Source organism: Morus notabilis, unplaced genomic scaffold (assembly GCF_000414095.1).
Source record: "Morus notabilis unplaced genomic scaffold, ASM41409v2 Scaffold498, whole genome shotgun sequence".
In the NCBI taxonomy this organism is placed as follows: Eukaryota; Viridiplantae; Streptophyta; class Magnoliopsida; order Rosales; family Moraceae; genus Morus; species Morus notabilis.
This window is the reverse complement of record NW_010358720.1, coordinates 139,545-154,412: the sequence shown is the minus strand read 5'-3', so window position 1 is coordinate 154,412 and position 14,868 is coordinate 139,545. Positions and strand designations below refer to the sequence as shown.

The 14,868-nt window shown below is 35.9% G+C and overlaps 3 protein-coding genes across 5 annotated transcripts; 2 read left to right on the top strand and 1 right to left on the bottom strand.

Moving 5' to 3' along the window:
* The first annotated feature begins 1,463 nt into the window (after positions 1-1,463).
* LOC21397040 (two-pore potassium channel 5) lies at positions 1,464-3,871 on the top strand. Its single transcript, XM_010093120.2, has 2 exons — positions 1,464-2,446; positions 3,265-3,871. The coding sequence occupies exons 1-2, from the start codon at positions 1,488-1,490 to the stop codon at positions 3,440-3,442; spliced, it is 1,137 nt and encodes a 378-aa protein (XP_010091422.1). The 5' UTR covers positions 1,464-1,487; the 3' UTR covers positions 3,443-3,871.
* A 2,440-nt stretch (positions 3,872-6,311) lies between these two features.
* Positions 6,312-9,562, top strand: LOC21397039. Its single transcript, XM_024162397.1, has 4 exons — positions 6,312-6,680; positions 7,218-7,798; positions 8,405-8,920; positions 9,123-9,562. The coding sequence occupies exons 1-4, from the start codon at positions 6,446-6,448 to the stop codon at positions 9,261-9,263; spliced, it is 1,473 nt and encodes a 490-aa protein (XP_024018165.1). The 5' UTR covers positions 6,312-6,445; the 3' UTR covers positions 9,264-9,562.
* Positions 9,563-13,195: 3,633 nt separating this feature from the next.
* LOC21397038 (protein RADIALIS-like 4) lies at positions 13,196-14,620 on the bottom strand. Of its 3 annotated transcripts, none has more exons than XM_010093118.2 (2): positions 14,075-14,620; positions 13,196-13,409 (listed from the first exon to the last, which is right to left on the bottom strand). In XM_010093118.2, the coding sequence occupies exons 1-2, from the start codon at positions 14,356-14,358 to the stop codon at positions 13,382-13,384; spliced, it is 312 nt and encodes a 103-aa protein (XP_010091420.2). In that variant the 5' UTR covers positions 14,359-14,620; the 3' UTR covers positions 13,196-13,381. The 3 variants fall into 3 exon arrangements, with proteins under 3 accessions (XP_010091420.2, XP_024018168.1, XP_024018167.1); XM_024162400.1 differs by having other exon boundaries at positions 13,196-13,396; XM_024162399.1 differs by having other exon boundaries at positions 14,082-14,620.
* Between the last annotated feature and the right edge of the window lie 248 nt (positions 14,621-14,868).

Below are 14,868 nucleotides of genomic sequence, written 5' to 3'. Positions count from 1 at the left end.
TTCGTCTGAAGGTGAAAGTGGGGTCCCATTCAACCTATGACGGATGATCATTAACAAGTTGGGAGGTAAATGTTAATAGAACGTTTGGTTTATAAGTTTAAAATTATGATTATTCATGATTTTAATTTTTAAAATTTTAATTTTTTATGAGAAAAAAATATTATAGATAATTAAAAATTATGATTTAAAATCAAAGACGAACCCTTAAAATAAACATCTCATAAAATTATAAGTGTAAATGATAAGTTATCAAAGGCTGAAAAGTTAATGAGAAATGTGCATTCTACCCTATTTTTTTATTTTCAGATCATCCACAAAGATGTAACAATTTTGATAAGAACTACCCATATAATATAATACTCTCTGATTTTTATCAATAGTACATGGACATCATTTTGATCGAATTTTATTTCAGTAAAATCCATTGACCGTAAAAAATATTATAAATATTTTTAATAATATCCTCTAAAGTCTAAACAATTAAAAGTAGCTTAAGTAACTACAATATAGACGAATTTGCGATTTTATCCCTCAAATGTTACATAACCAACATATTTTTGGCGAATTATAATTTTTATCATAATTTTTTTTTTTTTCATCTATTATATGTCTGATATCTTCTCATGCATTTCATTTACAATTTTGTCTATAGAATTTCGGCCTTTTTTACGTCAATGTTTTGCATCAGGTGTTTTGTTTTTGTTGTATTATTCTTGGTTTTGTATCCAACATTTTAGACTTTTTTGCCGGTGTCATATTCAACTGTAAGCCCCAAAACGTTAGAAAGAAGATTTTTTTTTAAACAAAAAAAAAAAGATAAACAGCCGAAATGCTTTGCAAATAATAAAAAATAATATATTATCTTTGATAGGCTGCCTTACATTAAAATCAAATGTGATTAAAAAAGTATACAAAATAAATAATTTTTATACAGATTTAATGACTATAAATAGCTAAAAAAAATTACATAATTTTATTTTACGTAATTTTATTTTTCTAATTTTAAAGAAAGAATTTTTTAAAAAATAAAATCGATTTTTTAGAAATTATAAAGTAAACAAAAAATAAAAAAGGATAAAATCGATTTTTTGCCTAAAAATATTTGGCGGTATGTACTTGAGCAATGATTGTTTTAGGCATATTTTAGAGACCAAAATTGTTTTCTTCCGTTTTAAGGTGTTAGGGCAGCGTATGTGGTGTCGTATTTCGAAAACATAAGGGGTAAAAAAAAAAAAAAAAAAAAAAAAAAGCCCGTGAAGAGTGAGTGTGTCCCCTCCCTTTCTTTTGTCAGAAGTGGGGACTGCGGGTCCCACTCAACCTATGATGAACGGCCATGGAAACTCTCCATCAAATAGTTGAAGCTGTGTACGCCAACTACCACTCTATCCCTATTGCCCCTTTTCCCCCAACAAATCAACAAAATTCATTTTTTCTTTTCTTTTTTTTTTTTTTTTTATTAACTTTCTTATAGTTTCCGAGGGACTCCCATGGAAGATGAGCCTTTTCTCGCCTCCCAAACAGCACCCCAACAACTCCCTCCAATCATCGAACACCACGATTTCTCATTCCCACTCCTCCAAGACCCCGAATCCGCGGCCGCCGATGCCCCTGCCCCTAATCGGAGTCTCCACCGATGCAAGACCGCCCCGGCCCTCTCCGTCGTCCGAGACCTCAACCCCAAGCCATCGTCGTCGTCCCAACCGGACTCGGCGTCCCTTGTGAAACAAGCCTTCGTCCTTCTCCTCATCTACCTCTCCTTGGGTGTCCTCATCTATACCTTCAACACCGACCACTTCTCCGGCGTCGAGACCCACCCCCTCGTCGACGCCCTCTACTTCTGCATCGTCACCATGTGCACCATCGGCTACGGAGACATCGCTCCCCGAACGCCGTCGACGAAGCTCTTCGCCTGCCTCTTCGTCCTCGTCGGCTTCGGCTTCATCGACATTCTCCTCAGCGGAGTCGTCAATTACGTCCTCGACTTGCAGGAGAACATGATCTTGAACGGAATGCATATGGATCAACATCATCATAATCATCATCAAGGATTTTCCGCTTGGGATTTCATCATCGACGTGGCCAAAGGCAGGATGAGGATCAGACTGAAAGTCGGATTGGCGCTGGGAGTGGTGGTGCTGTGCATTGGTGTGGGAGCATTGTTCCTGCGATTCGCCGAGGATTTGGATTGGATTGATTCGGTTTATTTGTCAGTTATGTCGGTTACGACGGTTGGCTACGGGGACAGGGCCTTCAAGACGCTCAATGGGAGGATTTTCGCGGTAGTTTGGCTTCTGCTGTCGACGCTGGCGGTGGCTCGGGCGTTCTTGTATCTGGCGGAGGCGAGAGTCGACAAGAGGCACCGAAGAATTGCCAAATGGGTGCTGCATAGGGATATCACCGTCGAGGATTTGATCGCCGCCGACATTAATAATAACGGTTTCATTAGGTAACCGTCCTATACTAACTCCTTTTTGTACTTGTCTTTGCTAATTTCAGTGCCCATCATGAATCATGATCTTGTTTTTTCCGATTTTAAGTATCATTAATTCTTCTGGATTATTTTCCGTTTAGGAATTCAATGCGTTTTTATGTCAATTATTGCTCGATGCTTGAATAGATTTGTTCTGGCGTCGCCTATGGATTATGCTCGGTGTGCAACATTAGTAGCATCCAAATTTGGAACCATAATGATCGGAGGCTTTACTTGATGAAAAATATGCTTCTATTTTAATCCAGTTTATAAATTATGCTAATTCGCTTATTTGATAAGTGGTGCAAAAGTATGCTTTGAATGCAACATTTGTAGCGGAGAAATCAAACTGGAGGAAAGGGTGTTAAGTAAATTAGGATAGGCTCTGGCTTTATCTTTCCATTCAGTGCCCTTTCCATAATTCTACTAGCTCCTCTTTGCCAATTTTGAGAATCAATCGTATTCTGGGTCATTTTCCTTAGGAATTCAATGCTTTGAATAGATTCAATGTAATAGAACTATGCTTGGTGTGCGACATTACTAATCATCCAAATGGCTTGCATAAATTTGGCTGAGATAACTACTGGCTGATTATTTCATAATGAGGCATGGATTTGATAAATCTTCCAGTTAGAAATCTTGGTGGATTCGAAATTGTTGTAAATCAGGCTGATTCTATTAATCATTATGTTTACCTCGTCTTGACATGGCATTTGAAGATATAATTATATGTTTCAAAACTTAATCAATCATATAAACCCCTCACTATTCTTTCTTGCACATGCTTGTTTCAGTAAGTCGGAGTACGTAATTTACAAGCTTAAAGAGATGGGAAGGATAGGCGAGAAAGATATATTGGAGATCTGCAACCAGTTCTGTAGGCTTGACCCCAACAACTCCGGGAAGATAACATTGCCTGATCTGTTGCAGAATCGCTTGCAATGTCAAAAAGTTGGAAATTCTATTCTTTGAGCAAAAGAAAACGGATTGCTCTTTCTTCTCTGTCTGAAGCCTTTTTGGTAAAGAGGAGACTTTGATTTTCTTCCTGGCAAGAACTGTGCATACATACTCCTGCATTCCCTGTGAAGGACTGCAGTTACAGCAAGTGTAAAAATCTGTTTATTTTCTTCCGTTAAATACTATAGGAATATCAAAGGAGAGAGTAAATTTTGGGAAGGAGGGTGGGGTCTTTGAACGTGAGAGACGTGATCTTATATCAACTCAAGGGCTTCAAAGTGTATTATATATGTATAGTTTTTTTTTTTTTTTTACTTTGTATTTATTATTTGTAGTGTATATCAAAAGCAATTGCTCTACATTTCATTAAGATTCTAGATGACTATGATGCGACAAAAAAAAAAAAAAAAAAAAAGTGGTGAAATTATGTGGAGAGACAAATGATAGATGCATAGGGAGTTGATTTTTCCATCCGATTGTTGTTGTTTCTTTTCCACAAGTGCTTCTCTCATTAATCCAAGTGTCGGAAGATTTTAATTTGAAAATTGGAGGTAATAGTTTTCGTCTCTTTACTACAGCACGCCTAATAACACTATGGGCTTGTAAGTTTAAAATGGGGAAAAAAAGCCCATTAAGTCCAGTTCCATTTGCTAGAGATGGTTGAAGAAACCCAAGTGATATCTTTTCGTTTTCTTTGTTATCTGTTTAATGGTGAAGGATGCAGGAGTTGCATTGCAGGTCACCATTGGTGGTTGAGTCAGCCTCATCTTATAATGCATTATCCCTCGGCTTGCTATATTTGGGATCCACCACCTAACATTACCTGTTCCTTTCCTTATAAATGACTCTTTCACAATATAATATTACCCTTTTGAATCCTGATCTTCATTAATTTACGAACAAGAGCATATGTGTCTGTCTGTTTTCCCATATTGAGGCAACTTCTTCTACATTGTTCGTTCTATGTGGGGACTGTGTGCATTGGCATTCATCACCACTGGCCATACTTGCATCAGTTTAAAAAAAAAAAAAAAAAAGTACAGTTGTATTTCACACGTACAACAACATTTGTACTGATTGTATTATTGATGACAATAAATGGTGTTTTCCTTAAATAACTAGATGTAATAGAAATTGTTACTATAACCTAGTACCTGTTAGGATCTTTGTTAGGGTCTGGTAATTTTGAACACTAATAATGAGAGAATTAAGCAGAAATGTAATCGATCACTGAGATTTGAATTGAAACAGATGAAAATTAACATATAGGTGGGTGTTTGAGAGACCCACGGCCCTCCAAGAGTCGAAGCTCGTCTAGACACAATTCCTAGAAAAAATGATCGATGATTACAATTTCCTCACCCGCCGTGTTTTATTCCCTTAGCTCGTTAACTAACTAACAATATTATCTCTTTGCTCGTGTCACACCATCCTCCCAACTTCTAGGCAATTTTCTCACTCGTGAACAATGTTATAAGACACTGGTGGTGCTTAATAAGTATCAACTACTAATAGAAGATGAATCATGTTACAAGTCAACAAATTGCATCTACCTTTTATTAATAGTGATGCTTAGCACCCTATTTTTCCTCCCTTAATACCTCTTCTCGAATCACTTTGCCAACTCAGCGTCCAGCTGCTCAGTAGTTGATCAATCAATACCCTGCTATGCTATGCTATGCTGCAACACCTGCACCAGCCTTTTTCTTCCCTTTATACACCTTCCTTGCATAAGTGAAACGCAAAGGAGAGCTATCATACCTACCCTTTCCATATTGTAATCCATCAAGAAATGCTAGATATAGACTTCACGAGGGCAACCAAACAAACTCATACATTGTGGTTGTAATTACGTTGAAGATTTGTGGAGTCAGCGGTCACCGGCCGATAATATAATAATCCTCGGCAACGTCAAGAGTGGAGACAACTAATTATTAAATTATGCATAAACAATTTATCATTTTACGGAACAACTTGTGTAGGTAGATAAGAAGTGATACTTCTCATGGAATCTGATGTAGCACGTTGTCGAAAAAAAAAATTAAAAAAAAAATCGTCTTTTATTACAGTTTTGAAGCCCAGATCCTAGTAGCAACATCAGAATGGTCTAAAGACAAAAGAAGGCTGGAATTTGATGCTTTATTGTGATTTGTGACCTACCTTTATGGATCGCAGGATTGGCATTACTTTTAGGAGCAATTTTATGGATCGGTAAAAAAGATGGATAATGTTCTTCTAGATTACTAGAGCTATTGTTTTGTGTCGTATTAAAGAATTCTCTTACTTTTATTACTTGTCATACTCACAGTAACAATATTACTTTTTATGGAAATTACATTCGGGCTCTTGACCCCACTTCTATGTGCTGGCGTAAATACCAAACTAATTCATGATTTTTTTTTTTATTCCAGTGTAAACAAACTAATTCATGAATCGTTTGTAGCTTTTAGTACAAGAGAAGTCAAACAGCCCAACAAAAATGTGCTCGATCACGAAAAGAAAAGAAAAAGCGAAGATAAAACATGCAAGATTTTTTGTGTGTTTGTTTGGGATAAAGTGCTTGGATTCGACCACGAAGAGCTGTAATCAGTTAAATTGTATTATATGAGGAATACGCGGTTCCATGGACAAAGAAAAAAAGAGCGTGACCCACACTCCACATACCTTAATTTGGGGTGCAAGTGCAACTGATATCAACAACTGTTTGTGTTCCATTAAATTACAAAACAAAGCAGATATCAATAAATACTTGTGTCAGTCTCACTCTTTTCCCATAATACAACAATTATTCTGATTAAAGATAAAACAACAGTATATAATTTTTTTTTCTTTTTCTAAAAAAAGAAAAAAGAAAAAAGAAAAAAAGAAAAAACATCATGGGAAAGGCCAACACCAGCTGCACCTGCAAGCAAAAGGGAAGGCCCATCTATATATCTACATATATCTAATATCCATGTAGGCAGAATCCGTCTTTGCTTTTCTCGGGTTCTTGATAGTTTTGATCCTGAGAAGACGGGCATGGGCATGGGCATGGGGAACCAAAAAAATGTGTTGGGATTGTTGCTAATTAATGTGGTTATGATTAGCGTTTCTGGTGCAACCGAGAGCAAGTATATATCGGCAGTGGGAGACCCCGGAATGAGAAGAGATGAACTGAGAGTGGGATTTGAAGCTTGGAACTTCTGCAATGAAGTTGCCCAAGAAGCTCCTCACCAGGGTAGCCCCAGAGCTGCCGATTGTTTTCATCTCTCTGGTAACTCAAATTCCATCCACATAATAATAATAATATGTATCAAACAAAACAAAGAGTAAAGTAATACCTTTTTGGCCTTTTCACTTTCTTTCTTTTTCCTTTTACTATTCCCTGTTCCTGTTTACTTCATAAATGCATCCAAACAAATACATTGGCTTGATGCATATCTAATATTCTGATTCCTGTTTTATAGCTAATGAGCTTTGTTTTGACACTATGGGACAGAGTGGAATCAAGAATTTGTTTCATTTTTTTTTTTCTCGTCTTGTGTTTAGCTTTGTAGGTTTCAAGAGCTTTTTATGGTTTCACATTTTTGTTCTGGTGCAATATGTTTCTCTGTTGTTTTTAATAGGCTTTGGTATAGTCCAGCCAGATTTTGTATATTTTTTCTGGCTCCATACACAATAGAGAATCTCTATCATAGATATTGTTCTCATCTTGATAAATAATGTCTTCCAATCCATAACGATTCGACATATTTTCACTCGTAATTTTGTGTCCTTTCTAATCTTCTGATTCTCTGTTGTAATGGAGTAGGTTCTTCCCTGAAGCACATAGTGACAGAAGAAGACAACAAGCTTGGAGTTGGGAAGCCATTCCCAGGTCTGAATCCAGGGAGTTTAAAAAATGCAGACCTTTACGCGGTTGAGAAAGAGCTCTACCTGGGTTCCCTATGTCAAGTTGAAGACACCCCAAGGCCATGGCAGTTCTGGATGATCATGCTCAAAAACGGCAACTTCGACACGCGGTCGGGCTTCTGCCCTTCTGATGGTAAAAAGGTTCCACCTTTTAGTTCCACAAGGTTTCCTTGCTTTGGGAAAGGGTGTATGAATCAACCAATTCTCAACCATCAAGAGACAGAATTATTTGGTGAAGATGTCATGAGAGGAGGTTTCAATGGCACTTATGATTTGGGTTCTGATCCTAGGGGTGAACTTGATGGGATTTCTTACTATGAGGTTGTTTGGGAAAAGAAAGTTGGGGTTGGAAGTTGGTTGTTTAGACATAAACTCAAGACCTCAAAGAAGTACCCTTGGCTGATGCTGTACCTCAGAGCTGATGCAACAAAAGGATATTCTGGTGGATATCATTATGACACCAGAGGAATGCTCAAAACTGTAAGTGGGATTTTTTTTTTCTTTTTATTTTTCATGATCTCTGTTACAGTTACTACGTTATGTCCCAAAACAAGAAGTTTGAAGAAAAATTGGAAAAATCAAAGTTTGAATGACGTTCTCTAGACGATTAGAAGTCAGTCACTTACTAATTGTTAGAATAGTGATTTTCTACTTGGTAGCTGGGGCGTGGTGGAGTAAGTGGTCTGTTAATCCGTCATTATCCTCTTTTTCATGAATATTTAATAATTCAACCTCCCTGTAATAATGTATTCAAACCTAATCTTGGTCAAACATAAAGTTTATTTTCTTAAATTGAAAAAAACATGAAGTTGTGCTCAATTTCCTAGCACAGAACAAGAGCCCGACGCAATAATATCATGATAGTCGGACTTGTGTGCCCAAGTTAAAAGTAATGCTAAGCTACCTTTCACTTACTGAGTTGAGGAAATTTGAACTCTTAGATTTCAACATTGGCGACGGGTTTGGAATTATCGCTAAGTTAAGCTTACAACTAAAAGTGATGTCATGTTTTGTGGGATTAATTTTTCATATTAATTTGGCTATGAATATTTATGAAAGAGTGATGGAATAGTAGTTGCGTTTCAGCTCCCTGAATCACCCAATTTCAGGGTGAGATTGACACTGGACATAAAGAAAGGAGGAGGAGCCCAGAGCCAGTTCTACCTGATTGACATCGGGAGCTGCTGGAAGAACAATGGGGAAGCCTGCGATGGGGACGTGCTCACCGACGTTACTCGCTACAGCGAGATGATCATCAACCCGGATACCCCTGCTTGGTGCAACCCCAAGGGGCTAATAAACTGCCCACCTTACCATATAACTCCAGACGACAAAAAGATTTATAGAAACGACACAGACAACTTCCCATACTCGGCTTACCACTACTATTGCGCGCCAGGGAATGCCAAACATTTGGAGCAACCAGTTAGCACTTGTGATCCTTACAGCAATCCTCAGGCGCAGGAGATTGTTCAGTTGCTGCCTCACCCCATTTGGGCCGATTATGGTTACCCTACCAAGAAAAGCCACGGCTGGGTTGGCGATGCTAGAACATGGGACCTCGACGTTGGCGCCTTATCCACTAGACTCTACTTTTATCAGGTTGGGTTTTTGTTTTTTTATTTTTTTATTTACTTTTGAGCACTGCTATTCATCACTATTCGGTCATGTTTCATCACACATTAGAATAAAACCATCACATGACAAAAGTTCAAAATCACTTATACTGTTATGTGGCGGTTTTGATGCACTGATATATTTTGTACGATATTGGATTTTGTTCCATCTATTTTTGTTTTTGCAGGATCCAGGAACTAAACCTGCAAGAAGGATATGGACATCGATTGATGTGGGTACAGAAATATTTGTTAGTGACAAAGACGAAGTGGCTGAATGGACTCTATCTGACTTTGATGTTCTGCTCACTCCCTCGCCAGATTCATAATTCAAGTGTTTGAGCTCTTTTGCTAATTGTTTGATTTAATAATTAGATAGCAAAACAGATCAAATAATTAGGAAGGTATTGGCATTAAGAAGCCCAAAAATCAAAATAGCCCGTAAGGGCCGGGCTTCTCATTTCTTAGAGGCAAAAGGGTACTTTCATGTTTTAGTTTCCATTCTATAAAAGCTTAGCAACAGAAGCTCCTCAAAGTACTCTATATATATAATGGTCGATTTAAATCAAAAGCGCCTTGTTATTCTCTCAAGCACAGAATTATGATATTCATAATGTATCGTCACAAATCCACCACTACAATAAAAGTGTCATATAGCAAAAAGAATATTATATCTATGCATACGTAGTAAGTAGTAACTCTTATCAATAATTACAGATAGTATTTATCTGTTCACTTTATAAATTTGAGCTGTATATACGAAATTGATTATAAAGTTTAAGAACCGAATCTTTTCTGTCTGGATTGTGCCATTTGAAGCTAAACCACAAAATACCTGCCGGAGGTGCACGACAAAAGATAGCCAAGAAACAGAGTATATTTTTTCTGCAAGGTCCTACCATGTGGAGTGGCCACCAAACTCCTCCATTTTTTTTTTCTATTTTTCTATTTTTTTTAGAGTGTCAAAGAAGAAACAAGTGCTACTCGGTGTTTAAAAAATCTGTCAAACTGCAAAAATTGTTCAATTTAAATTAAACCAAATCAAATCGTTAATTATTTTTAGATTATTAGACTATTTGGTCGGTTTTTTAATTTAATTTTTTTGAGTGGTTTGGTTCGTAGTTTTGACTCCTCAAACCACCCAAACTGCCCAATAATCCGTCTAAAATTATACATAAGTAATTTCTAAATTTTTAAAATATTTTTTATGTTCATTTTAATTTTTATTGGTCATAATAAATGTTCTACACTTATAAAATAAATTTAAATTTTATTTTTATTTTTATAGATTAACAATGTTACAGTTTTTATGATTATTAAAATATATTTTAATTTTAAGCTCAAACAGTCTAAATTATTTACGGGTGATTTAGTTTAATTTAATTTTTATTAAAAATATCAAACCGTTTAAAATAAAAAATTATTTTTAATTTAGTTAGTTAGTTCAAAAAAACCGTCAAGTGACAGTAAACACCCTACGAGTCACAAAAAGCAGAGCCAATGAAGGTGGTATTTGTACGAATATCTGAAGATTCCATCTCTGCCAAACCTAAAAACTAAACGTGTTTTTGATACCATCCACGTTACAAGCCTACAAGATGTCGGCAAAAAAAAAAAAAAAAAAAAAAAGAAGAAGAAGAAGTAATTATGTAAAGAAAAAAAAAAGGATAGTTAGTTAAATGGAAAAATATAACTGGAGACAAAAATTAGAAGTCCCAACTCTCTAGATTGCCATTTTGATTGCTTTCGTTTTTCCATCCCTTAACGTTTGTGTTATTTAGATCTGTTTCTTGTCGTTCTTTTCATCTTGTTGCCGTACTCCGTCCGTTGTGCTCTTTCCATGCGTACCTATTGCTTTCGTAAATTTCACTTACCTTGCCGTTTTTTTCATGTCGTTTTTTCCGCACGTGGAGTAAGTCTTGGAAACCTTGAATACAAACGACATGTCACTTGAATTGAAAAAATTAAATCCAGGCAATTTCTTTCCTGAAAATAAAATTACGCATCTTTTATTAAATTTATTTATTTCCCTAAAACGACACAACTTGTTGATTCACCTGGGAAGACAAGACGACATATCTTTCCCAGCTCACGTCGTTTTTGCTAAAAAAAGAAAATAAATGTCGTTTCTTCTAACATTTGTTCTTGCTGTTTGACCTGTTGTAGACAACGACGTTTAGTTGGCTGCCAAAAAACGACATGTTAGCTTATTTAAATGTCATTTTCGTTTTCATTATGTTGTCGTTTAAATAAACTCATGTGGTCGATACAAATAATATTCCAATAATTTGCAGAATTTACAAGATAACAAACAATAATTTTTTTTTTCAACAAACGATTGTTATGGAAATAACCTTTGGAATAAAAACTATAAACAAGAAATAACAATTGTAACAGCAGTTTGTTTTTGTTTTTTTTTTCCCAATAATTGACACCCTGTTTGTATCGTTTTCAAGATCGTGATGTAGATGGGATATGGTTGGTAGATGAAAGGTTGTAAATGTTGTAGTTGTCTCCAGCAAATAAATTAATAATTATTATTATAAGAGGCCTATAATCTTCGGTTTGAAGACTTGGATCTGGTTAGTGATTTGGTAAAATATGGTTGGCTTACCACGACACATCTCTAACTGTCATGGATGAATTGAATATGTGATGGCATATATTGGATTGGACCCCTTGTAATGTAATAATACTCAAATTGGCTTTTTGTTACCAGCACCAGCTGGTTTTCACTAAACGCAAATCATAAAAAAATAAAAATCATTAAAAAAAAAAAAAAAAACACTTATCGCCCACTTTTCTCCATTAGAAAAGGGGTACGTATATTTCACTCATAGTCATAAATAACAAGCCAATGCAGATTTCGGCTTCATCATGTTTTTTGACAATAAAAAAGAAAGATAAAATCTCATCTACGATCTGTAAAGAAAAAAGAATAATAAATAACGAAAAATATCTTTCAGAGAAAGAAAAGGTTGCTTTGCTTCAATCATGCTTTATTGTAAGAAATAGTACTGGGAAGAATAGAAGGTGTGAATGTGTAGTACATGTTGGTTTCCACATTGCAGATAGCAGTAGTACGCAAAGGTGGGGTGGGTAGTACGCGTACACAGTGAGCTTAGTCATATTGAATGTGGATAGTACAGGAGGAGTGTGTACTACTAGTGTGTTTCTTTGGGCCTCTTGGAGTGTGTACTAGTAGTGTGTTTCTTTGGGCCTCTTGGAGTGTGCGTTGAGATATGATATTGTTATTACTATATAAGACCACGACAAAATATCATCAATGCACAACATTTGCTACAAGTGCTGGGGCATCACCAAAAAGTCTTCCGGATTTAGCAATTGCCAGGAAATTGGATTGGAGATGCCAAAAAGTGCAAATGAAATGGTGTTAAATAATGGCAAGTCAGTAAACTGCCAGGGTGAGATCTATTTTTTTTTCTTACTTTGTCGTATGACAAACACACATGTGGTTGGTGATAAATAGCGGAGCTCGAAAGGTAAAAGTAGAAGTTTAAAACGTTACATGAGGCGGGGGAGCGGAGAAAAGAGGGGGTCAAAAAGCAGAATAAGGCAGGGAACGGGCAGAGCATGGATGGAGCCTTCAACACAAGGAATGCTGTTGTGGCTCTACTCATGCACTGCCTCTTCCCTGGCTGTGCCTCTCTTCTTTTTCTCCCTCACCATCAACATTCTCCTTGATAATTTTGTTTGCTTTATTCTTCCTCCTTTCTTTCTTGAGGTTTTGTTTGTTTGTTTGTTTTTTTTAAATTAAAAAAAAAAAGAGAATTCTATAATAGGGTATAGAAAATGCTCTATCGTTATTGTGCTATATAAGTCAATGTGAAAAAGTATGCAGATAATATAATAATTACGATCTCGGAGGACCAAAGAATTTTTCAAAAACTACAGTCACGTTCAATTTACGGATTTGAGTTTTTAATTTCAATTTACAAATTCTAGTTTTTAATTCGAGCTGAGATGTGATTTTATGTGAGAGTCACGCTACTTGCGAGATTTTCCAGGGAAAAGAAATGTACGAGAGCCACGCTACTTACAAAATATATGTTTGCACTGTTCAATGAACATTATCTTTGTAATTTTTTTTTTTTTTAAATTATCATCTTTGTACATTGTAGCGCTGTTCATGCTGTTCCATGTGATACGGTTTATGCTTAAAGGATGCGAAATTATTCAGGGAAAAGAAATGTATAAGAGCCACACTACCTATTGAATTGTATTCTAATGCAAAAATTGGTGCTACAAGAAACACTTTTCACTGAAACTTTCTGTATTGCGAGAAGAAATTGACCACATTTACAATATACACTTCACGTGACCCATTAGAATTGCTTCATATATATCATGTTCCGTGGTCTTTTTGGAAATTGCATTCAGAATAAGATAATCAATTTGCTTCTGTGGATACTTGATGCCCAGCAGATTAGCCCAGGTTCAACTGAACAAGCAAACTGTAACATTTAACATTTCACTAAAATCAGATGTCAAAATTAAATTGAACTGCCTTAATAACTAGGATTTAATTCCAACCCAACTTCTTAAGCAAATTGAAGGCACTGAGAAGAAACTGGAAATGAGTAACTTTGACCAACAACAATTGGGTTTCAAATTTGGCCAATCAATCTAAAAACGCCAAACGTGAGTTACTTATTGGGAGTTCCTGTGCTACTCTTAAGACTATTCATCGAATCTCACAAACAATCCAATCAATATATGTTACATTCTTCCTTACATTACCCATATATACGTTTGAATATACATACATACTACACATATTATATAATATATCATACGCTCTGCATTTAAGTCACAATATTGAGGAAACATATAAGTAAATCAAAAGTTGCTTTCTACTGAACTATATCCGTGTGTAAATGGAAAACCAACAAAAGTTTCGCAGTCAATATGAAGATGTTTATGGAGCGCTAATTAGCTTTCTCATAAAGCCCAGAAGGGTGTAGTCTGTAGAGAACCTACGTTGACTTACGCTACTTTTTTTTTTTTTTTTTCCAACTTTTTCAAGAAAAACAACCAGAGGAAAATGAAGAAGGCTAATTATTCCAATAAAGAAATTGCAAAATCAATCAGAAGTATATAACATAATAGAGTTACGTACTTGTTACATTGTAGAAAGTTGTTGTGGGGATGATCTTCTACTGCTACTGGTAGTAATTTGTGATCAAAATGACCAGAGTCAATGAGATGCAAATCCTCCAAAAGAATGACATAATGTTTGTGAACATCCTCGGCAGTCTTTTGTCCCGATCCGATCATGGCCGCAACCACTTCCCAGCGATGTGGGTGTTTCTCATCAACTGCTGCCAGTGCCACCTCAAACTCCTTGTTCTCTTCCCAACTCCATTCCCTCCTAAACAACACCTTTGCCAAACATGTTTCCATTATATTTACCAACTAGTTTTCTACTGTCTCCCCGGCCAAAGATGATTCTTTTTTTCTAAGATTCTCTCTTCACCAGATTCTGTTGGATCACTTGAGTTTGGCTACCCTTTTAAAACCCACCTTACAACTATAAAATACTAACCACATGTTTTGAATTAATGAACATCAAGATTCAAACAATCAACTTCCTTTGGTTAAACCTACTATCGAATACAGACAAAACTCAACGCTTCCTTACCATTTTCTTCCAAGACCAGGGATCTTTTTTGTTTCTTTTTTTTTTTTTTTTTTTTAAATTGTGGCATTGGATTCCAGATGGTGTTAGTTTGAAGACTACGGCATATGACCTTTTTTAAAAAAAAGAGATATGATAAAGACTTTTTTTTTTTTTTTTTTTTTTCCTTATTAAAAACATAACCAAGAGAATGATATGATATGATAAGACTTAAATACTCAAAAGATGGGGTTTTATTTTTGATTAAGGCCAAAACCAGTAATGGAAAGAGACCA